At 47.4% G+C, this 24521-nt stretch overlaps 1 protein-coding gene and 1 pseudogene across 1 annotated transcript; one reads left to right on the forward strand and one right to left on the reverse strand.

The window, feature by feature from the left end:
- The first annotated feature begins 17869 nt into the window (after window positions 1-17869).
- On the forward strand, window positions 17870-18619 carry LOC144172569 (uncharacterized). Its single transcript, XM_077701237.1, has 4 exons — window positions 17870-17942; window positions 18021-18071; window positions 18164-18223; window positions 18507-18619. Exons 1-4 carry the CDS (start codon window positions 17870-17872, stop codon window positions 18617-18619), a joined length of 297 nt encoding a protein of 98 aa, XP_077557363.1.
- A 792-nt stretch (window positions 18620-19411) lies between these two features.
- On the reverse strand, window positions 19412-22106 carry LOC144172574 (uncharacterized; annotated as a pseudogene).
- Between the last annotated feature and the right edge of the window lie 2415 nt (window positions 22107-24521).

The following is a 24521-nucleotide window of genomic DNA, read 5'->3' on the forward strand; positions in this document are numbered from 1 at the left end:
AGCGCGAAAGCGAATTGATCAAGAACTCGAAGTGAAGGACAGGTGTTAATCGACCAGATTTAGGGTAAATCCCCAAGGTGGAGTAAGTTTCTGTGAAGGAAAGTTTGACGTCCACCTAAATGCAGCCATAAGGCTACAAAGGAAAGCTATACAGCTTTCTCGGAAACTTCGCAGTTGAAGAAAAATTCGTCCTGGTCCAGGATTCTAACCTGGTGACCACTGCTTAACCGTAGCAGTCGGCCTACCAACTGAGCTAACCAGGAAGCTATTCGTTAGTAGCGCGAAAGCGAATTGATCAACAACTGGAATTGAACGACAGCTGTTAATCGCCCAGATTTAGGGGAAGTCCCCAAGGTGGAGTAGATTTCTGTGAAGGAAAGTTTGACGTCCACCTAAATGCAGTCATACGGCTACAGAGGAAACCTATAAAGCTTTCTCGGAAACTTCGCATTTGAAGAAAAATTCTTCCTGGTCCAGGGTTCGAACTCGGGAGCCCTGCTTAACCGGGGCAGTCGCTCTACCAACTGAGCTAACCAGGAGGCTAGTCGTTATTAGCCCGAAAGCGAATTGATCAACAACTCGAAGTGAAGGACAGCTGTTAATCGCCCAGATTTAGGAGAAATCCCCAAGGTGGAGTAAGTTTCTGTGAAGGAAATTTTGACGTCAAAGTTTTAGGTGGACGTCAAACTTTTCTTCACAGAAACTTACTCCACATTGGGGATTTCCCCTAGATCTGGTCGATCCTCAGTAGTCGTGGAGTCAGAATGAAAAGTTGTCTTAATTTTTAATTTCAGTTTATTCAAGTAAAAATGAGATCCCACTCCCACCTACACTATGCACCATGGTTGGTGCATAAAACCCTGCGGAAATTGTTTAGCATTCCCCACTGGAGTATTTTCACGCTGTTAAGTTATGAAAACTTGTATCCCAGCATTTTGCATCGTACAATTAGGTGCAATCAAACTGCACCACATCGCACACACGCTGTAAAAGAAAGACTGAGTAGTCAAACTGGGAGGTCTGGCAACTTTACCTATATATAAAGTTTGATGACATTGAGGGGGAGATCATGTTCAACTGTTTAGTTGAATTAAAACACAAATACCACTTGTTTTTCTCAAAGCAATATTTGATTTTCTACGTGGGACCATTCTCCTGGATATGCTGGAATAATTCCTTTGTTATTGAGGTGTTGGTTGAATTTTCCATTTATTATATCAACACGGCTGATTTTATGTACAAGTGAGCCCTTTACCTTAGCATCAATGCAAAAAAACTTTGGCAGACTCAGGTTTAATATACTTAAATTCTTTACTGCGTCTGGAAGCAAATTGTTATTTAATCTCACCGGAAGGCTGTTCTCAGCCTTTATACCTCCTTTATCCCGATATAGCTAATTCCGTGTATTTTTAAAATCCTGATTTGAATTTTTTCTGGCGACAAGAACATATGGCCAACATTTATATTGATATTTGCATCGGCTGTGTCGCCCGTATGCTTATTCGTTTACGTCCGAGTTTACATAGGTCATCATCAGTTTCTAGCCTAGATGATTTTAAACAAAATTTGATTTTAAGTACTCCAGCTTTTCTTGTGCACAGCTTAAGAGGAAGCAATCATAACACCGCAGGTTTTGGACAGTTATCACTTCAACCTTCACAACCAAATGGGGAGTTTTTCAAACAAGTACACAAACGGAAAGCAAGTGAGATTAAAAAATTCCCCCGCACTTCCCCGAGGGGGAGAGTGTGTAAGTGCGAATGCACGGTTGTTAATTTGTGGATTAAAGAGTCGAGGGGTAGAAAGAGTATGTACAGTATACGAGGCGCGCCAACGCTAGCAGTCACTGCGAGGAGAGAGAAGGAGGAGAGCAGAGCCCGCAGTTTACGGCGAGGAGAGAGGTGAGAGGAGGAGCGCACCGCCGCGAGGCCGCCGCGGCTGCCCGCGCGCCGGCCCGCGCTCACCGCCGGAGCGCCGTCGATGCGCGCGCCGTCACGTGGCGCGCTCCGTTACTACACACGCGCGCCGTTGCTATGCACACGCTCCCCTCCGCTCCGCGCCGTTGCTAGGGGCGAGGAGGCGCGCGATAACACCTGTGCTGCGGACGGACGGCGGTCGACGGAATTCAGGGTCGCTTATAAAGTGCATTCGCACTTACAATGCCACGACAAGGAAAACTTTGCCATGTTCACTTGAAACGATGTTGCAAAGAAATAGGTGAGATAGCGTTCCGTAAACGTGTACGCAGGCCGTGTTTCGTGTCGAAAATGAGTCACATCGTGCTGTGCCAGTGATAAAAATAATAAAAACCCATTTGCCTCTGCTTTTGGCGTGACTGTTCAGACTGTTCAGACTGTTCTTTAGTGGGCGTTTTCGGGAGACTGTTTTGCTCTTCGGAAGAGGCTTATTGTGCGTTCTGACCGCAATAAGAGATCGGCGAAAGAACTCTCCCCAGACCTTGACGACAGAGGGAACACAAGAAGTGAAGGAAGTGAGACTGCGAGATGTGAAAAAATCATTTCATCCACTCTCCCTCGCCCCTACAAAGTAAATTTTGTTATTTTTGGTTTTAACTCCCATATTTACCCTTTCATTACATAACTAAATAGCCGCCGCTTACAAACCTTGCTCAATCTCTTATTCTCATGTGTGGATACCAGCCGCTTCACTAGCCTGAAGAAGAATTCATGTTGAGCACGCTCCTTGAGGTGCCGCTTCATAGTCTCGAGGTAGCCTTATCTGTGCCGGCTCTTTCATCATTCGGTGCTTCAGAAACAGGGAATTGCACACGGGATGTGTGTTGTGTCCTTCTGCGCTTCACAGGAAATTCTAAAAGACTCACAATGTAATTCCATTCTTTTCCTCTCACACCATAACAAAGCTCTTCAAAAGTCTACATTCCTGCATATATTTTTCTCCTTGCGTTCTTTTTTTTTAACAACTATGTTTTTCTAATTTCGATTCCTCAAATACAAAAAAAACCCGCCCGCATCTTCCCACGGGAGGAACTCGAGTAAATGCTTCGCAGAGTGGTGGGGGTATCGCGTGAATGTTGCGTAATTGGGTATAGTTTGGAAATCCCTAATTGTTATTTCATCTTTATTATTCTTATTTATTGAATGAAGGAGAAGTGAAGGCAAGGAGTGTAAAGTTAGTCTGTCTTTATTGCTTGGTGCCGTCAAGCAAAGCGTCAAGTCAAGCGAAAGCCAAGCAAAGACGCCCTTGACTGAATTCCGAATACGCGCTCCGCCGCTTATATACACACCGCCCGCGTTCGAGGGAGAGGAGTACGGGGGAGAGACGCGCATGCGCACACTCCCGTACACAAGCGCGCGAACTTTCCACGCACCCTCCACGCTGTTATCACGTGTACACGCCCAGTCGCCGTTACTGTTGAGCGCGACGCAGCGCACGAGTAGCTACGATGCATGCGCGCACAGACGCGCTCCCCCCGCACCGCCGCAGCTGTTGTTGAGAGCGACGGAGCGCACAGGGTACACGCGCTCCTCCCGCACCGCCGCAGCTGTTTTTGAGAGCGAGGAGGGTACGGGGGAGAGACGTGCACCTGCGCCTTGACGCGACGCGCATGCGCAGTGAGCGTGTGGACGGCGCCGACAACATCGACGAGTGACATCGCAAGCCTAAGAAATGCTCCGCATTTAAAAACTTCCCAAACTTTCTAATTATTTCCCCGAGTACTGTAACTAGATTGGAATACTTTTATTTTTATCAAGACTGATGTTGGCCGAACCCATGATTGGGTACGCGCCATAATTATTGACGAACAACAACAACAACCTTCTTGTGAAACGTATTGTACATTCCCGCCGAGGCAAGGACAAACTTACTTTCTGCGTGAAATTTTAAGTCGTGCACAAGAGTAACTTTTCGGAAGAATTCCAAGACAGCTGCTTTTGCTGACAAGAAGATTAACCTGCTCCTCATGTTCAGTCTTAGTGTTCTTGATGGCCCGTTGCATACAGTTAATATATTTTCCGCCAAAACTTCCCACACCATTCTTGAAAGTCAATTTAAATAAAATTTTTATAACAACGCCACAGCAAATTGATTGTTGCAATTTCAGATGAGTCAAATTCAAAATTATCTCTCTAATTTTAGTTCAACCCACCGGATAAGTTTGAATTACTTGGGGCCGTAATCTGCCTCTAGCTGACATGTATATCATATCATATAATAGTTTAGCCAGCGTTGCATTTAGGTACGGTAACAGGCTTTTTTTCCCAATTTCTGTATAGGTGGATTTGTCTCATTTCGAAAAAAAAAAGCTCAAATGTTTCCTCAAAACGGCACATAACAGACAGCGTTTCCAAGGCAGGGAATGTATTTGGCACTGGTTTTCAACCGTTTTGTTTCCTCACGTTACAGACATGGCTGGTTGCGATACTGTTACGACGCCATCTAGGCACTGCCCCTAGGTTTTTCATGGCTTTTTTGTACACGATCCCACCCGAATCCCAACAAGGAAGATCGTCCCACATAACTTTAGAACGTTGTTGCGGTGCAGTCACAACCGAGCTTATCACTGGGTCGTTTGCCTGGGATAAACCGTGGTAGTGTACTTAGCTAAGAGGCGCACTATAGTGGACAAAGGCTGCGGAAAACGTTTGACCTCATAGCGACTTTTAAAGAGCTCAGAAATCTGGTAACGCGGTTTTTTTTTGGTGTTCGCCTTTATATGAAAAGCTGATACTGCCCCCTGAGTAGAACATTTACCGTTGGGGTCAGCAGCACAGCGCCTTAGCAACTGAGCCACCGAAGCTGTGTCTACACAATTATAGCATTTGCATGAAATAATGCAAAGATTTGTTCCGCTAACTGGTCCCCGTTGTGTATGGTTTCCAGCAATCTTTTGGTGTCCAAAAATCATTGCGGAAGTTCAGCAATCTTTAGAAAGAACAATAGGACAAAATAATTATGCATTTTCTTCGCGTACTTTTTATTCGTTACAAGAAAATGGTGTGCTAAAAAGACCAGAAGAAGGAAAACACGAAGAGATGTCTGTAATTTTTTGTTTGTGGCCCCCAGTTTCTCTGGCGCACGCTTGTTTCATTTAGTATGAACCGACGACCTCAGCAGCAAGTTTCGCTCGTTTATTTCGTTTTTAAGACAATTTTTATTGACGGCACCAGACGACTTACATCAATAAGATCCTGCTGAAATATAAAAAAAAACTTGTTCAATACCAGTGTGAGTGCAAGCAGGCACTACACTGCCCCAAAGTATGCAGAAGGGAATTACATACAGTTTAAATGTTGCATAGAGGAGTTCGTAACTTCTATTTGAGCCTCGTAGTGAAGATGGCGATGCAGTAAATATGTTCTGCGGGTTTTTCCTTTGCCAATTTGAAATAAACATAGCTGCAAAGAAATTGATGCTCCGCTTTCCCTCTTCTTTCTTGGGAGCCCCCCGCAGCGATGCGGGGTTTCCCCTATCCGTGCCAGCAGCAGCACTAGCCTTTCATTGCAGGGGTAAGCGAGCTGCTCTCCAAAATGTAACGGCATGGAGTGGCAGTCAGACAAGCGCGCCTCACGGCGAGCCATGAACACGAAAATTATTAGTGAGGTCCATCAGGTGGTCCAGTTTCGTCAGTTCGAGTTTTCAGAACTTCGATTTCTGAGCTGCCGCCTGCGCATCAGAAAGTTAGGACTTTCTGTAAGCACACCTGACCCAAGACCTAGCGGCGGAAGACCACATGTGGTCACGCAGTACGACGAGGATCAGACAGTACGTTGGCGTTTCACGTGCACCACATCGACGTACTGCCGACTTTTTCGACGGCTGCATCCTGGGTTCCACGATTAGCCGCGGCCGATCCATCTTGAGAGGTGTCACCCACTGGGCACCTATTTCCTCCGAGTCATTTCGGAGAGTGGCTTCCGAACTTAGTGTGTCTTCGGTTTCACGGCACATTGACAACACGGCACCCCTTTTGGGGCGCGTTTCAGCATTAAGTGCAAGAAAAAAAACGAAACTGCCCAACGCGCATTGCTTCCATTGTAAAAGATGCTACAGCACGAAATAAAACACGGACAGAGAAAGACGACAGGACATGCGCTCGTCCCGTCGTCTTTCTCTGTCCGTGTTTTATTTCGCGCTGTAGCATCTTTTACAATGAACTACCAACTCGCCCTACAGTACACTTTGTTAAGCATTGCGTCCAGTATTTCAATATCCTTCTGGACTAATCTGCTGCGCAAGCCGTTTCTGGGATTCAGGAGACTGACTCCTGCTGTGTGATGCGCTAAAAATGCTGAAGCGTCGTTTCAGAAATGTTAAAATGAGTGAGCACGCATGCCAGAAGACTTTGCAAACGCTTAAACCTGTGAGCTCCTCTTTTATTTTACTGCTTTACTCAAACTTCGGTTTACGGTGGAACTTAGCAGAAAAGACTGCATAGCCTGGAATCATGACGTCTTTATACGCAGCTATCCTAAACAAGTTGCGAATGAAGGTGATACCTGACGATATAGTAGTACATTACTACAAAACAGAAAGAACGAAAACCCCAGCAGGAAACAGCCATGCTCCTTCTGGCAAACACAATCAGTTGCTTACGTTTTTCTGCTTCTATGTCGAGTGCCGAGAAACGACTTCTCTGACAAACAACTGACCGAAGATATCACCGAAGACTTTAGAAATAAATATTCCAGCCTTCAACTGATCTCCCAACCGTCAGAGTCCGACTCCTGTCGCGTCTGCTCTTGCGTACAACTCGATCTCTTTCCTCTCGTCCAATTTTTCACCTCCCTATCGAGAATAAGATATAAGACTGAGCGAGCTACGTGACCCTTCCAGAGACGTGCAAACAGCTGGCATGCGGCGGTCGCTGCTTCAGGTGCACAGCAAAGGTAATGCAGTCTGTGCTTGCCGATGAAGAGTGCAATGTCAGGCATGCAAACAACGACAAGCCTCATTTATGTGTAATAGTCGTAATATGAATATACCACCCTCGACTAATGCTTTGCAGGTGAATGTTACGATGCAAGTCCCCGCACAGAATGCTTCAGCTCCAAGATTCATCAACGACGTGCTACCCCAGATGTTTTGAGCATCTAGCATGGCGTCAGAGCGTCCTTGCTGCATTGGCGGAGTCATCGACAATGGGGGCCAGCGAACGTTCGTCTCAAACTGTTGCATCTAAGTTGAACCTCTCTGTATTCGCCGTCTCTGCAATCTTCGAGGCAGAACTCTCCGCCAGTGAATTTGGTAGACGGAGCGCCATGAAACGATGAAACACAATACTGAAGTTTGTGCTCCGGAGTCAACACGACAGCCTTCAGCTCGATAACGAAGGCACAATTGTGCCTTTCATATAGGAACAGATGGCTGCACCACACAGGGCTAGCAGGTTTATCCAAGCCATGGCTGCGGAAGCGAAACATGTGGTGGGCGAAGTCGTTTTTCCGGGCATGAATCGCGAGCCAGGTGTGAGTGTCCTCATTGGCTCTGACCAACTCTGGAAGTTGAGGCCTAGTATAATAGAATACAAATAGGACGAAGACAACCGTGCAGTAATCACTACTAGCACAAAGATTTGCTGGACTGTGCAAGATCCTTTAATTTGCTGCGGAAGGACATGCCACAAAACGCGCAGCCAAGTGTGCGTTCTTCAAATCAACTGCCATAAATTCTACGGCGCCACCTTCTCATTGGAAAGATCTTGGGACCTGGACACGATTGGATGGTCGCACCTTGATTCCAATTTCAGCAAAAAAATATCTGAACACTTCTGTGATAACGCATGGGCGCTCAGAAGAAACCTTAGCTTGTAAATTGCTTCTCGTTCACATGTATGGCAATCAACGGCCTTGCTGATTCGTTATGCTATTCTCAAAACACGAGAGCCTTTGATAGCCCGGGATAAAAGTGAACAAGAAATGCTGAGTATGGGTATGACAACAAAGTGTAAAATTAACCCTTTCATCTTAAGCACCTCTGCTATACGCCACACATATAGTTCATCCGCGACAAGTCTACGGAGATTCTTTACTTACGCTTTGACAGCTCACCGCACACGACAGGGGTGTGCTCTCGGAGCATACATCTAGTAGGACGTCCGAGCCCCCATACTGACCTCACTATAATTGAGAAAACCGTTGATCTATTGACGCTGAAAAAAGGCGCGGCGCACATAACGCATACCACATCTGTGATAGGCACATTTTTGGGTTATTGGCGGTATTACAAAAATCAAGACACGTGATGAAAATTTAAATTGAGAATACATGTGGTGCTTGATCTGACTATCTTCCTTCCATTGAAGCACGTGCCGCATTACTAGAGCCTAATTTTTAGGCAATAAAAATTTGCATTTCGGGTGCCCAAAATAGATAGCAAAAAGAACGTTTCATGCCCTCAACATCGTTATTATAGGCAGCATACGTTTGTATATGAATGCCAATATTTAAACAAAGGTGTTTGTGTCCTCTACCTACGTCAGCAAAACCACAATTGTTAGTGTTTATGAGGGCACAAAGTGGCCTGTAGCAGCACATAGACGTTCAATTGTCTTACTACTTCCGAGTAATGAAGATTCGTTCCCTTAATTTAGCAAGTGCGCTTCTCACATTCTTGTTCAATAGCCATGGTTGCTTGCATATAAGTCAACAGGCATGAGAAAGAACACGTCAAGAGTGGGGACAGGTATTACTAGAAGTGCTGCTTTGTGTCTGCTTGAAGGAATTGAATTACCACACAAGAAAAACGTGCACAAATGTTAAGAGACGACGATTTATTAGAAGTAACATTCTTCGTTACAAAAACGAAATACTCTAAATGTTTCAGCGCTACGTCACAAACGCTGTGGTCATACTGGACTAGGTATAAAATGCCGAGCCCCAAACAACCTAATGGCGTATTCGGATGGGCGTTTACGAGCGCTCTGGAGTGCTCTGAAAAGCGTGCGCGCCTTCGGTTGGTAGAATTCGAGCGCTCGAACTACCTTCGGTTGGTTTTTTCAGAGCGTCGGCCTCCGACTCGGAGCGCTCCCGATCGCTCTGACTTCGAAGTGAGAGCGTGGCGCGATCTGGCCGGGAGGGCGGGTCACGTGACACAAAACGCCGCGGTTGCCTGCAGGTGACAGCGCCAGCGCGCATTTCAGAGGGGACAAAAAACGACATTGCCTACTTCGTGCACGTTGTTCCAGTGGTTGTTCGTGGCGTTTCAGAGTGTTTGTGTGGAGAGTTCTTTGCACCATGTCGAAAAGGAGACGGTTACTAGAGGCGGAAGAAACGTCAATGCTGTTGTTACAGCAGCTCGCAGACGTTGAAACTAGCAGCTCAGACGACGACGACGACGATCGTCAGATATATGCTGACAAGTTCGCTGAGTTGTTCTCCGAGCCTCTGGATGTTCCGAAAGTCGAAGGCTACGTTCGGAACGTTGTTAGCAATTATTCCGATAAGCAGGTAAGGTCGGCCGCAAGGCAAAAGTGGCAGCACATAATGTTATTTCCATTTACAGTTTCGCAGCAACTTCCGCCTCCCACGTTCATCGTGTTACGAGCTGATCAAACAGTTTGAAGCATCGGAATTTTTCCCGTCAGACAGAAGCCATGGCGGTGTGCCCGTGAAAACGCTAGAGGAGCACATTCTCTCATTTCTCTGGTGAGCAAATTGCATTTTCTGTTCGCGACTTGCCACAAGCGCTGCTTGCAATGTTCAGTGTACGACAGTGTACTCAACCGGCCACATGGATATCGACCTTCTGTGAAATTTTTTTTCTCGATTACGATCAGACGTGTCGAAATCCATCGTGAAGGAAGTTCCTCATCATTTCTTCACGTTCGTTAACGGAGGGATTTTGTTTAAGCAACCATGCTGCTTAGTGCTTGTGCTTCCGCTATAGGTTTAAAAAATTGCATTGAAGGAACATCGTTTTCATTGTTGTGCTTCCAAAAATGTGAAGAGGTATTAACATCCTTGAGGCAGTATTTCGTGTACGCAGTCAGAACAAAAGTGACCGGAGGAACGCCCCCCCCCTCCTTCCTCCCCCCCTTCCTTACTGCGTGTGCTTGATTTACATGCAACACTACGCAGTTGCATGATTGTTCTGGCATCTACTTGTTACGACACTTAACATTTACAATATTTATAGGTATGCTGTCAACAAGGCCTCAATGAGAGAGGTTGCTGTCCTCTTCGACATGGCAGAGTCCACACACTTCGCTATAACTGAAAGAGTGTTTGGTTTCCTATGCAAGATTGCCCCTGACATCATACACTTTGGATTGGACAAAGAGGCTTTGGCCAGGGATTTCCAGGAAGTGAGTTCGTATATTGCCTTGTATTATTTTAATGTGCATTCATACATTATGCCGGGGAACAATAAAGTATGCGTGAAAAAGCAGTCCTTTCGAACTCCATTTTTTGTTTACCAAACTGAAAACAATATAATAGAAGGTACTGCATGCTTGTTCTTGGGATTACACATATAAACAAAATAGAATCACCTTGACATGGCTTGGCTGATCAGGCCCAATAATTTCAACTTCTAATGCATCACACTCAACGCTGCAAACTGAAGTGTACTTGAAAATATTTCTTAAGCCTTTGCTAAGTATGCCCAAAGTTTATTCTGACTTAGCAATTATTTGCTCTCTTTTCAGCTTGCAGGATTCCCAGGTGTAATAGGATGCATCGACGGCACCTACATTTCGATGCGCTGCCCTGCGAATAAGATAAGGTCCACATATATTAATAGACACGACGAGGTGTCAATGAAAATGCAAGGCATCTGCGATTGCATAGGAAGATTTCAAGATGTTTTTACCGGCTCACCAAGCAAGGTACACGATTCCCGTGTGCTGAGTCTATCAAGTGTTATCAAGTGTTCAGCAAGACTTGCCCACACTTTGCGAGGTAGGCAAATATCACATCCTTGGAGATGCAGCGTATGCGATTAGGGAACACCTGCTTACGCCGTTTAAAAATTATGGCAACATGACTCAAGATAAATGCAGGTACAATTATCGCCTTTCGTCTACAAGGGTGGTGATTGAAAATGCTTTGCTTTATTGAAGCAGAGGTTTCGCCAAATTCGGTACATTGAATTTACTAGCGTGGACAAAATCACGCAGTTCATCATAGCTTGCTGCGTGCTCCACAACATATGCCTGGACAGTGGTGACACAGGTGTGGAGGACCTGTTGACTGAAGATGAGAGAGAAGAAATAAGACAAGATGCACTACTACAGATCAGAGAAAAGCGCGCTGAGCTGGATCAAAACAGGCAGCCGCAGACTGACCGTGAAAGTGTGCTGCGCCGTCTAGGCGAACTGAAGAGAGACAGTTTGATGCGGCAACTATAAGGAGTGATGGGAGCACTAACTGAGGGAAAGTTGGTATCATAGCAAAAGAAGTTTTATTTTACATGTATGTCGACATACATAGGCAGGCACGTGTGCAGGTAATGCTGTCTTCATGTGTCTGCTTTTGCTGCAAGGTCTTTCAGTGCAGCAATGTGGTCCCTGTGCAATTCAACCAGCTCCAAATGACGTTCTTCTCTCCTTTTTTCTCTTTCATCCTTTTTGGCTTCTCGTTCTTGATTCAGTTTCTCCATTCGTTCAAAAAAATATTCCATGTGCCTCATTCGGACAGCGTTGGGACGACCAGCTTCATCTTTGTTCATTCTTTTCCGTTGTTGATTGCCTGCATTATCAGTAGCCTCACTTGCGGAATCATCCAGAGGCTCGGAGCTGCTGTGGTCAATACTTTCAGTGGGTGCAGTTGTGCTGCTAGATGTGCTGGCTTCCTCAGTTGGCTTAGACGCACTCTTATATGTCACTGAGTGGACACCACGAAGAACTTCCGGTTCAATGCTATCATCTGCTGCTCTGATCTGCGCGAACTCCTCTTCGTACGACACCTGGCAGCGAGTCTGGCCTGATGTCCTGTTGTGGGTGTATTGATTTTTCATCCTTTTGGCTATTGTTTTGAAGCGTGACTCGCATTGTGTTGCGGTTCGGTAGATTCCGGTCGACTGGAGTATTTCCTTGGAAATGTGTTTGTACATAACTCGCTTGCTATGAATATTTCTCATAGGGCCGACCTTGTTTGAATATCGTGCATATAGCATCAATAAAAGCCTTGTTTCTCCTTCTTCCCAAGGTCCTGTTTTCATCAGAGAAAAATAAATGCTTGGTTATAGCACAAGTGACATTCTGCAAATTCACAGATTTGGTGTACTACCAAGAAAAACTAGCGTTTCGAATGGCCCCGCAATTTTTTTTGTGTGATCGCTGCAGCATAATAGTAAGCAAAGGAAAAGTACATGCAAGACTGCAGTTAACGTTGAAGTAAAGGTCAAACAAATGCAAGGTAAAAATACAAGTGAAATTTCTACAAATTCTCAGATTTTGTGCAATAGCAAGAAAAACCAGTGTTTTGAATGGCCAAGAAATGATAGTTTTGTTGTCACTTCAGTAAGAAAAAGCAGTAAACGCTGAACTCAAGGCCCGCCTGTTTGCAAACAGTCTAGCACAGTGACAACAGAAAAAAAACGTTGCAGCGAGGCTTTGCTTACCAGAGCAAGAAGTACCCCAGCTGTCTGCAGTGCCTGCGGCCACACACGAGACGGGGCTTGGTTCGTCACCTGCGGGAAACAGTCAATTTCAGTGACATGACATTTACAGATATCACGAGGGGTTATCATACATATGCAAAAGCGTATTGCTGCACAGGACGCGTTCTGCGATTTGTATGAAGGCAACTGAAAGGGTGGGTTGATCAATCGCGCATATGACGAAGTTGAATTCCAACTGGAGTGATTTATTTCCCCGATTAAACGATGCAGCAGTTGCAATGCGTATGTACATACGAAAACGCCGGGATTAAGAATATGGAATGGATGAACCGCTCTAGCAAGCTAAATACCATGCGGAGCAGCAGATGACAACGTGGCGGCTGCTTGGTCTAAAGCAACTGCACGCTTATTTTGAGCTAACATTGTTGGCCCCTACTAATATAACAAAGTCTCGATTATATGTTTGCAAAACATGCCTGTGGGGGAAAACGGCGGTGCCAATACAGGGGTTAACTCAAGAACTGCTTGAGCAACACGCGCGAAGGGGCTGCTTTACAGTTCGAGCGGTTCGCAAAAAGTAAGTTCTTTCACTAGTTTTTTTCGTGAACTTACCGTCATACATGGTCAAAAAGACGGACTGTGCTGGGCTCAGTGGGGTGTCGCTGCGTTGAGACGGTTGAGACATGTCGGAGAAGGCCGGCGCCATTCGTCGATGCAGCGCAGGAATGTTTAAGGCCGACCTCCATGCAGCGAAGTTTCTCGGCGAACTTGGCGCGGCGGACGCCGTGGTTTGACGCGCCGCTCAGTTTTCGTCCACCCAACCTCCATGCAACGTGACACGGCGAACGCCGCCGACGGAAGACAGGACAGGAAGTACAACGAAGTACGAGGCTGTGATTGGCTGCGGCCTCAAAATGCAGTTTGCCGCTTCCGGTCGCGTTCGCCGCCGCGCGTTCGACATCTAGCTCGCGTAGATCGCCGGCGAACAGCCGTATTTTCGACGCCGGCGGCAGAGCGGCCGCCGCCGGGCGACGTTCGCCGCCTTTTCGCCGACATTTCGCTGCATGGAGGTCGGCCTTTACCCGGCGGCTTCCCGCGCTGGCTGCTGGGTGGCGCTACAAGCGCGCTGCTCCGAGATCGCCGATGTATTCGGTTGGTACGCTGCCTCTCGCGCTGTGATTGCGAGCCGCCTCTGCATCTGGCGACTCCGAGCCACAGGACCGGAGCGGCCAACCGAATACACCATAAGCAGAATCGCTACAATTTGAACAACTCCCGAGCGTCAGGGTGCTCAAAATGTAAAACCACTTGCGGTAACTGCCTTAGCAAAAGCTACATAAAACTTTAATCGGTTTTTTATCTAGAAAATAAGGATATAGAGTTTTTTTCACAACTATCGTGGTCCAAAGTTTCCGAAGAGCACAGCGTTATTTACCTTTTTCACAGCCCTGTCGATAGGTCACTGTTGTTGGCGGAATGGACGATAAAAACTTTTTCGGCATAAAATACTGTTAAAAGAGCAAGAAAGGATCCTAATACACCTTCAGTGGTTACTTCGGGCAGCTGAGCTTCAAATTAGGCATGTTTGTAGCCCTACAGTTGAGCATAGCAGTGGCGTACTTTTGCAAAGGCCTGACGTCAGTGAAACTATCATTAATAATCCAGCGTCTCAGCTAGTTCCTAGAGAACCACGCGTACAAAAAGCAAAACCGACAAACGCTGGCTGAGAATGACTGCATGAGTGTAGGGCAACGTCGTCCGCACTAAACGTCTCTTAAACTCTTCCTCTCTTTTTCGTCTGCGTCTCTGAGCCTAACCTTCGCATGCACGTGGAGTGCTGCCTGCTCAGGAATAACCCACCTTCCCGGACACACAACACGCTACACTAGAAAAGTTCGATCATGCTAGGAAGGCTCCTGGGGACACAAACAGCACTCCTCCACCAGACAACGATTGGCCACCCTGGTGTACGAGTTGGCCACCAACTCCCAACATTAGCTAATTCAACTCTCGACCCTCAGTTCCTAGCAACTGTAGAGCACCTATCCACAGCGGTGGTAAGAACAGAAAAAATGTACAACATGTATACTGCCAGTGAGGACATACAGACCTGAATCTTGGCGCCTTACTAAACAAGTGTAAAGTAAACTTAAAGCTCCTCAACGGGCCATGAAACGGATAACGTTAGGAGCAACACTTAGGCCAAAACCTGTGTCAGAAAACCTACTAGAGCAGAAGATATCTCAGCGCAAAGAGAAAAATGGTCTTCGGCTGCCCATACAGGAGGGGGGATGAAATACGGAACTTCGTCAATAAACGGTGGGCTCGAGCAGCGCAGAAAAGGACCGTTTGGAGGTCAACGGGAAACGTCTTCATCCTGCAGCGGACCTGACTGGATAATGATGATGATAAAACACGAAGACAGCGACGACGATGCTCTAACATCGGAACTTTTAGAGCATCAAGAAAACCATTTTCTTTTGCGTGTTTCCTTAAATATTGTTCCCCATAGACCTACAAGAAAAAATACCCCTGGTAGTGCATATGTCAGCTGCAGGAATTATCAGCGAATACTTATATCAGGCAATTAAAGAGGTTGTATTGAGCAGACTTACGTTTTTGCGAGTTTTTCGAAACGTTATAACCATATAAGCCTACAAAGAAAAATGAGCTTTGTAGAGCACGCATTTGTACACTCACGAGCTTGCTAATAAAACAACGACCTCCGTTTTCTACCGGCAACGTCGGAATTGTGTTTTCCCCGGGGCTTCTCCTTCCTTGTATCGTCCAGCTCTGCTAAAACGCAGCAAAGGTGACGCCTATCGAAATAGGCATCATTGAAGAACACTTCCCCCCGAAAACTAGAAGTTCTGGTTTCGTTCTTTATACGCTGGAGGGACATTAAGGCGATGTTGTCAAATGATATGACGGGTGCAGAAATGGTTAAGTTCTAATTCATGCCCATATATCAAAATAGCGCTATATAAATGCGCTATTCAGGTAGGCATTTGCCTTATTACCGGTCTGTATTCATCACTGAGAGGACGTACGGCGGCCGGATTAAATGCGTGAGCAGGTGTCCCTTACAAGGGGCCGACAATCAATAAGTGCAAAGTGTGTTCCACTACAGCTGCTGTAAACGTAGTAGTGGGAGTAAACTGCGTCACACGCCAAGGATGCTGTAAATTGTATTTGAACCTCGCAACGGAGAGGACGATGAAGAAGAGCCATACGTGCAGCATGAATCACGTACTGCGGCATTTTGCTTTGTCAATTCGAAAGAACAATATGCTCGCTGAAATTCATGCCTGTTTCTTTTACCGTATATGTTGCCACGGGACATAGTTTAGGAGTATGAGTTGATGATAAATAAAGTTTGTTAGATAAACTGTAGTATATTCGCTTCGCGTATAATGTCTGCGAGGGAACAATTATGGAGCACATATTTCCATGCGTTGTATGCGGATGCGTCGTATACGCGGAGGCCCGTCGCCGCAAGATGTCGCAGTCTCGTAGCACGCGAAGCGAGGCAAGGCCACAGCAAGTGGTGCATGTCGGATATTATATTGCATCGCTGTGGTGGCAAATTTGGCAACCGGAATTTTAAAACAATCCTTGTGTGAGGTTATTGGCGGGTCACGGCGGGAGTTAAGGCCACCCCCACCCGGAGTTTCCTAAGCGCACCCTCATCGGCGTGCGTAAGGCCCGGGGAGAGGGTGGCAGCACACGGTGGAATTAGAGCACGTGTGCGGCGCCGGAGGTGTTCCTTTTTAGTCAGCAGGACAGTCGCACCATCCAGCTATAAAGGGCGAGTTGGAGATTGAATGGGGACTGTTAGCCGGGCTACTACGTCCGCCTTGAAGTGGGCCGTCAGTAGGACACGCGGAACCCAGTCAATCAGTATCTTGGGAGCAATTCGTGCCGCAAGGTGGTGAATAGTCTGGGCCAGAATAGGGGTACGGATCACTAACCGTAGTAAGCGGACTGCTTGAAGGTTAGCGGTGCGAGTTACGAGGCACCCCGGGCCGCAAAGTGATTCCGGTTAGAGCCAGGTGAGCACCTGTAATGGCTACAAGTTCCGCACAGAAGGATACTGGAGGTTCTGGGACCTTAAATGTCGATGTCGTACTGAGGGCTGGGCGGCTAGTGCAGTGAATGGTAGTGGCAATCACAGTGTATTCAATACTGACATCTGTGTATAATATGGTGGAGCCAAGTGTAAGGTGGCTATTGATATCGGTGATGCATCGTTGTTGAAGGGCAGTCGCCGAATGGTTCGACTATGGGCGGCGAATATCAGTTGGATCATTGCAGCTCAATTGCACAAACTGCCACGTGGGAACCACTCGCAGTGGTATGGCTGGCAGCGTATGCGAGACTGCGTAAGCTATTAATGTTCGCGCAGAATCACACAATGAAGCCTTCAGTTCTCGAGCTTTGCGACGTTAATGAACAAGTTCACCCAACGTGTTCATATGGCATGTTCCTGGAGAGCAACTATAGGGGTGATGTGTAAGAGCGCAGTGATTGCTCTCATAGCCTCTCTGTTAATTGCTTCCAGTCAATTCCACTGCGCTGCCGTCAAATTCTGGAACTGAGCAGAGTAAACCAAGTGCGGTTGTAATACCACTCTCACTATTTGTCGCGCAACGTGTGAGCTGGCTCCACAAGCTTCGGTGGTGATACGGCGTACTTGTGCTGGCGTATGAGCGGCTTAATGTTTAGCCTGAGCTAACCAAGGTGTCGCCGTTCCTGATTGGTGTATAATCAACTCCAGCACTTTGACTGACGGGCTGTCTTGCAGTGGTTTCCCACCCAGTTGAAGGCGGATGGGAGAAGCAGCCAGCCTTCTGTGGCCCCAGCGGTTTGCAACAGATGCGAATGTTGTTTTACTTGTTCAAATCTGAAGGCCAACTGAAGAGGCAAAGGCCGCGGTGACATGTAAGGCTGATTGTAGGCAACTCGTTTGGGTTTCCAGGTGCGGGAAGAGTCGAAAATAACGAACTCAAGCAGACAGTTTTCAACATCTTGTTGCAGGAAGTAATAAATTTAATGGCGAATTCCATTGGGCGAACAGGAGAAAGTGCAGCGAGCAGCCAGAACAGCACACGGAAGTAATGGGGACGTGTGCTTTCGTTCCGCGAATGACACATTCGCGCTGCTCCGGGAGCAGAGAAAAGCAAGAGAGGGCGTGATGTCAAGGGTCATGTGACCAAACTTTTCCCGCGCTTGCTTCTCGGAGCATTTCGCGCGCTCTCGTCCGCACGCAGTTATTCCGCGCCAGTTTCGCCAGATACGTGCCGGTGGTTTTGAGTCTGCCTTCCTCATGGCGATGAATGATGAAGCCGAGCGGATGTTCATGTCCATGATAAAGGGGTCACCACTACGCGATACACCAGGTAAGCATTGTGTCTCGCAAAAATTAGCTGCGAGCGATAACAGCGTCAATCTAACGGCTTTGTTTGTGCTCACTGCAGTCGTTACCGATGCCTTGGCCGCGCGGGAGAGCATTGACGAGAATCTCCATGGTAAGCGCCAATAACTAACAAGCAGAGGCCATATTTTGCAATACTTATAGCCAGTTTTTTTTTTAATTTCCCGTGCTGAATGCCCATTTCAGGTAGCGGGAGCGTCGCGGTGTGGGAGGAAAGGACGAACGAGGACGGAGCACGTAATTTGCGTATGTATGCGTCACGGGGCCGCACTTTTGTGCGGTACTGTCGAACTTTCTTCTGCCGTTTATCGTCACTTCTACTGGTTGACGCTTTGAAATTATTTGTATGCCTGTTTGAGTATACAAAACAATCATCTTTATGTTTGCGTTCAGCAAGGGCTGATGACATGCTACATTCATCGCACCTGGAGACGTTTACTTCGCGAATAGAACACCATAATCATTTCACGTCGCACAGAATAGGCACCTCGGCAGAGTTTTGACACTCGCACTTATTTTTCACATGCAGAAACCACCACTTCATCAAACGCCGGCGAGATGGGAACGAGCCCAGTGCCACAAGGGAAAAGAGGTGGCGGAGGTGAGCTTCTACCACTGCAGTGCCCGACACATGTGCTTTAAAGCTAGCCTTATTTCTATTTCAGCTCTTGAGTGGACACCAGGGGAAACTAAACTCCTATTAGACTACTACTATAAATACTTCCCTCAAGTTGGCGCTTTCAAAAAGTTTAAGAACAAGAAAATGCTTTTTAAACAGGTTTCCCAGGATCTGGCTGATGTGCTTGGATGCAGCAAAACGCCACAGCAATGTGAAAATCGCGTGAAAACGGTAAGGAGGCAAAAGAGAAAAGCGTGCGATAATAACAACAAGTCTGGTACTCAACCTTGCCCCGTCCCACTCGACGATGAAATGCGAAAAATTGAAAGCATTTATGACAGCCTCGAGCCCGAAGTCCAAAGGGATTCTTATGGAGCGACGTACAAGGCAACTTCATCAAGTTCCGACAGCTCAGCTGATGTACCGCTATTAGTGCAAAGCGAACGGCTCGCAGGGAAGAGCTGGAAAAAGAAAAGGAGAAGAGGCGCGCCGAGCGGCGAGCTGAGCGCATTCAAGAACACCAAGAGCGCCGCAAGATGCACGAAGACAAACTTCAGCTCATCCGTGAGGCCCTGGGGTTCAAGCAATAAAGAGGTGCACTTTGAAAGAACATGCTTTCATGACTGTTTATTTCATACTCAACAATAATGTCCCTGAACATTGCCAAAATCAGATGCTGCTTAAGCGTTGCATTTAATGTTTGAGCAGTATGCTTCCATTAAGACAGATTTTGTGGCTGCCTCCTCTTTAGCCCCATCTTGGATTTCAGTTTTTCTCTCTTAACTTCTGCAAGTGCCCGTAAGAGGCTCTCTTCTCTAGATGTTCCACTGTGGACTCTGGCTGCACTAGGGTTCGGATCATTAGCACCCTGAGAGTTCAGATGCATGTCTGGAACTAGACCATCAGGTGAGTCACCGTTGTCAATGCAGATGTTGTGGAGGACACAACATGCGAGAATAAATTTAGTCATGTCTTCTGTCGTAAGGTCCACACGCTGTAGCTGCCGAAACCTACCCTTTAACTCCCCAAACGCATTTTCAATTAGCACTCGGGTAGATGAAAGTTTGGCATTAAATGCCTTGTCAGAGGCATTGAGGCTTCCATAGTCTCGAATGGGAGTCATCAGAAACTCGCGAGATGGGTACGCTGCGTCCCCAAGAATGTGGTATTTCCCAGCGCAGAGTTGAGGCAGTTTCTTCGAAACGATTGAAAGCCGGAAGATCCTGGAGTCGTGAATTTTACTGGGTGCACCAGTGCTGGCATCTAGGAACCTCTTCCGGTTATCGCATATTCCCTGCAGTGTCAAGGATGGGTTGTGGTGCCGGTTCACATACACTTACCGCACTTTACCAGCACGGCACCTAACCGGAATATAGCTTCCGTCAATGTAGCCAATAGTGTCCGGAAACCCTGAAACCTAAAAGTTGGAAAAAAATGTTAGAGCGTTTTACACAAAGAGCAAAAGGAGCTAACAACGTAGCAAGTGAAGTCGTGCCCTAATTCTTCAAGCTTCAAGCACAGCTCATTTTCATATGATTTCCTTGGATGTTGGTTATGTACTTGTATCTGTTCCTTTTGTACAGTACTAACGTAAATTCATTGGCATGGTTATGTGCGCAATAAAGCGTGAAATGCATCGACAGTTCCAGCGAAGGGTCATTACGCATAGTAGCCGAGAGCTTCAGCTTGACATGTTTTCGCAAACTCTACTCCGTGCAGGTGTGAAGAACTTACAATGTAACTGAAAACAATGGCTTTGCGAGCTCTTCAACATCCCCATGCAGCTTACAGAATAAATGATAACTCACTGCTTGTTCCAACCTTACTGTTAACACCAAATTCAAGGGTCCCCTGTGTATACTATGTTTACCAGAAGTTACATCGCCTTTATGAATAAAAGCACAGCTTTGAAGAATCATTCCGATGGTAAGCGACTAACATGCTGCTTTGATTAAACCAAAAACATTTTTGCAGTTGAAATTGAAAGGGGGGGTTTTCTTACCTGCTTAGCAAGTTTCTCCATGTCATCTGGGAAGGTCACGTTGCGGGGGGCAATGTCGAGAAGGAAATCCATGACTCGATACATCATCTTGTGGTGCGTGCTTTCCCCAACTTCAAAACGTCCTGCAACATCCCGTATGCAGGATTTTTTGGCGGCATACGTGCAAGAAATGTGATAATTCTATAATAATCCTAAATGGTAAACAAGCATTTTACGTCGCCAACAAGCATTGAGCGAAGTATCGGAAAAATCCACATCTGGCCAGTTTGCTGAACAAGCTTCAGAGCACATTTGGTGCAGACATGCAGTATTTTACCCCTAAAATGCCTTAAAACAGAACACGCAAGAATTGAATGAAAAAAATGAGCAAATAGAATCGAGTGCGATTCGGCAACTGAAATGCGCGTGCAGTAAGAAAGCGATTACTTGAGCCTGGAACTAACGGAAGATCAGTGGCACGTAAAAGCAAATTCCAGGCAGCATAAGCATTTAGTGAAAAATCAGTTGGTAAACCTTCATGCGGCGCATTAGTGCATTCAAGTTCAGGCTTCGCTCCCGGGTAGATGTGCCGTGAATTTCATGCTCATAAAATTTCGGCAGGCGCCTCGTAGAGGTGAAAATACCCCCCTCTCCCCCCCCCCCCCAAGACCATGTTAATTCTTGCGAGGTCATATGCGCGCATTGGCATTTCACCTTCACTTTCTACGTATGTGAAGTCTACGTGAACTCTAAGGCGTCGTTCGCCGTATAGTCATGAAGCTCGGCAGCAAATGCAGGCCCAAACTCTCTCACCGTTTCCTGCACTTGCATATTATTTTCTCCCCCTCCCCTTTCTAAATTCTCACCTGTTCAACTGCACCTCCTGCGTCCTGATCTCTTGCTTTTCTTCCAGCATAACTCCGCCAGCACCCGATCGATGCGTACGCTGTCGGGGCGCGTTGGCGAGCGAGTACGACAATTTCACACGCCTGAGTTTGTTGGAGAGCTTCACGAGTAGGGCACTCATCTTACATCTAAGCTTCTCTCTTTACTGCTAAATAATTGTAATACTTTACCACAGAAAGGACAAGACATGCTCTTCAGGGGACTTGGGGGGTAGGCCTCCGTGGTCTCTTCTTGAAGGGTAGTGCGGCGACTTCGCGAATTCGGCAGCAAGCGCATTCAACCGACCGTGACAGTCGGAAGTTTCTGCGAAACTGGCGAGGTAAAGAGAAAAAAAAGCAGGCCGGTTATTGATTACGCGTTTTAAGTAGGATGCAGCGCCTCACCTCTTCGTCAGAATATGCGGCAACCGTCTTTTCCAGGTACAATTCAACCTTCGGTCGCTGCTCCGGCGGAGTAAACAGGTGCTCGAACATAAACTCATACAACGTCAAATCGTCGTCGTCATCGCTGCTGCTGCTGCTGTCCGAGGATGAGCTCGCGCTTGAACCTGTGGAGCTTTCATCATCTAAAAGTAGCAGCAATTACTCGTCCAGACGGCGGCGCTTAGCTGCTTCCGAACGCATTGAACGACTATCGCGGCTGCTGGATTTTGCCATTTTCTCCGCCACCCCGGGGATAAAACCACAAGTGACGTAAAAGAGGTCATGTGACTTCCTCGGCGTTCCCTGTTACTCCGCCGCTGGCGACGGAGCACCGAGAACTGCTCTCGGCTGCTCTCGGCGCCAAAAAAGTGCTCCTCCTCGACCAATGAAACACAACGCTCCTGTTCCTGCCCGACCACTGGAAGACGCCAGAACTCGCGAGAACACTTTGGGTGCAGTTAGAAGTGCTCCTGTTCGCCAAATGGAAAGCGCTATAATACACACGTTTGCTTCCAACTCCTGTATCCCAGACCGCAGAGTTCGCTTATTTTAACAGACGCAGAAGTTCTGGCACCTTGGAACTCCACGATGAAACTCTATGGGTGTTTACTACTCGCCGATAGAGGTACGACAAGGCGGCAAGTTAGCCTACCATCCCGCTATGCATTCAGCTACCTACGAAGATGACTTGCTTTGGCAAGTCCTGCGCACTGATGAGTCGCACACTGTTTGTCGATTGATACATGTGTACGCTAAAGCCACTGACCAAAGAGCCGGTGAGCACGGACGCTGCTTGCCGGCCCAGCGGGCCCGCCTGGACGGGCCGGGCTGGCGCAACCTTGACCGGGCGGCGGCTCGCCGCCGTTTGTCATTGCGGATGTAAACAGATGTTTTGTTACCGGCTATACAAACGTTTTGTTACCGGCGACGTCAGGTGAGTCTATTCGGTTTTCGTGATTAGGTATTCGTGATTAACTAATCGGTTTTGCAATGACGTCGCGCGACGAGGGACGAGCGATCGGGTCCGCGGTCGCAAAGCGACGTAAAGCGAAGGTCGCTTCATCAGCTTCATCACTTTGCTCACAGGGATACATTAACACAACGGCTCATATAACCACTCGCGAGCGTCCGATGTTGAGCTGGCTAGTGCGTCATAAGTAACTTTTTTCTTTCGTGCTGGCCGTGTGCTAAGAGTTCTGTACAGGAGCCGTTCAAGCGCCGGACCGGCCGGACGGCACGGGAGCATACGCTTGCAGCGCCGTCGGGCGGCACTATAGACACAGCGTTATTGTAAACTTAACCTAACGTTCGCTTTTGCCGCTCAATTTCTGAAGGTCCTGCCAGCCTGCGGCGAGCGGAGCACAGCATGGACAATGGCCGGTGAAAAATTGCTTAAACGACGAGCTGTCTGCATGCAGTGTATACCAACAGAGAAATAAAGGTATTCATCCATTCCAAGAGTTCTATTTGTGATACAGGTAATCAACGCACTGCAGTGGCAACTCAGATGGAGTGGCTGCGGCAATGGGATAAAACCAACTAAAAGTGCAACTAGTTGGAGGCCAATCGGAAGTCCAATGGGGCCTCCAATAGGGTTTCCAAAAGGTTGCCCAGTTGGCCGGCCAATGGGAACGCCAATGGTATACCTAACACATAATTGCTCAATAGGCCGACCGATTGGCCGGCCCATTGGAGTTCTAATAGGTCGGCCAATAATTTTTTTCGGCCGGGTTTACAGACGACTCCATTCCGTTCGACGAAATTCATTGCTCCAACGACCAAGCGCTCCTAAATTCTAAAATCCTACCTTGGTAAAATCCAAACATGGTGCGAGACGTGGCAAATGCGCATCGACCTCAAGAAGACACTAGCAATGACAATAACTCGAAAACGGCAACCCTTAAAACTTTCATGCTCTATTAGTGGTCATTTGTTACCCCTTGTGCAGAGCTAGTACTTGGGCGTTCAACTCACTTCGGATGTTAAATGGAACGAGCCCGTGTTTCCTTCAGCAGAGGGCAACTCAGAAGCTTATGTACCTTAAAAGGTCATTGTCAAAAATGACCCCGGGAATAGAACTATTAGCTTGTAGCGCCCACTTCATCATCGAAAGCAAGCACCCACCATCATCATGATTCGCCGCTACCTCCATCGTCAGCAGCGCGTGGCCACGACACGCAGGACGAGCCACGCACCAGGGAACACCAGGCTACTGCACGGCTCGGCCGGTTCCACGAGCGCTCCCCGACTCGCGGGGCTTCTGCTGCCTCCGAATTCTCCTCTGACATAAATGTAGGGTCAGCCGCGCGACCACATCGGCGCCCACATAATTGGTGACCCGGACGTCGGCAGCATGGAGCCCCACTTAGCTTGCCCTCTGCCGCCCTACCCGGCCTTCGAGCGACCCTACCCCCGAGCCTGGTTCTTGAAAATGGAAGCGCACTTCTTTATCCGCCACATCGACTCACAGACCTAGCGCTACCGCATCACCACCACCCTGCTTCCGGCCGACCTACGCTGTGAGCCGCTAAAAGATGGTGAGCGGCCCTACGACACCCTACAGGCCTACGTGATGGCGCGCTTCGGCTCGAGTTTTTTCCTCCAAAAGGACGCTGC

This window comes from Haemaphysalis longicornis, unplaced genomic scaffold (assembly GCF_048455015.1).
Source record: "Haemaphysalis longicornis isolate Haplotype H1 unplaced genomic scaffold, Haemaphysalis longicornis Haplotype H1 scaffold_240, whole genome shotgun sequence".
In the NCBI taxonomy this organism is placed as follows: Eukaryota; Metazoa; Arthropoda; class Arachnida; order Ixodida; family Ixodidae; genus Haemaphysalis; species Haemaphysalis longicornis.

Bases quoted from the DNA above. Each gene is read 5' to 3' on its own strand.
- LOC144172569 (XM_077701237.1), top strand. From the start codon at position 17,870: ATGGCGATGAATGATGAAGCCGAGCGGATGTTCATGTCCATGATAAAG. The intron at 17,943-18,020 runs GTAAGCATTGTG...TGCTCACTGCAG, and splicing joins ACCACTACGCGATACACCAG to TCGTTACCGATGCCTTGGCC. The intron at 18,072-18,163 runs GTAAGCGCCAAT...TGCCCATTTCAG, and splicing joins CATTGACGAGAATCTCCATG to GTAGCGGGAGCGTCGCGGTG.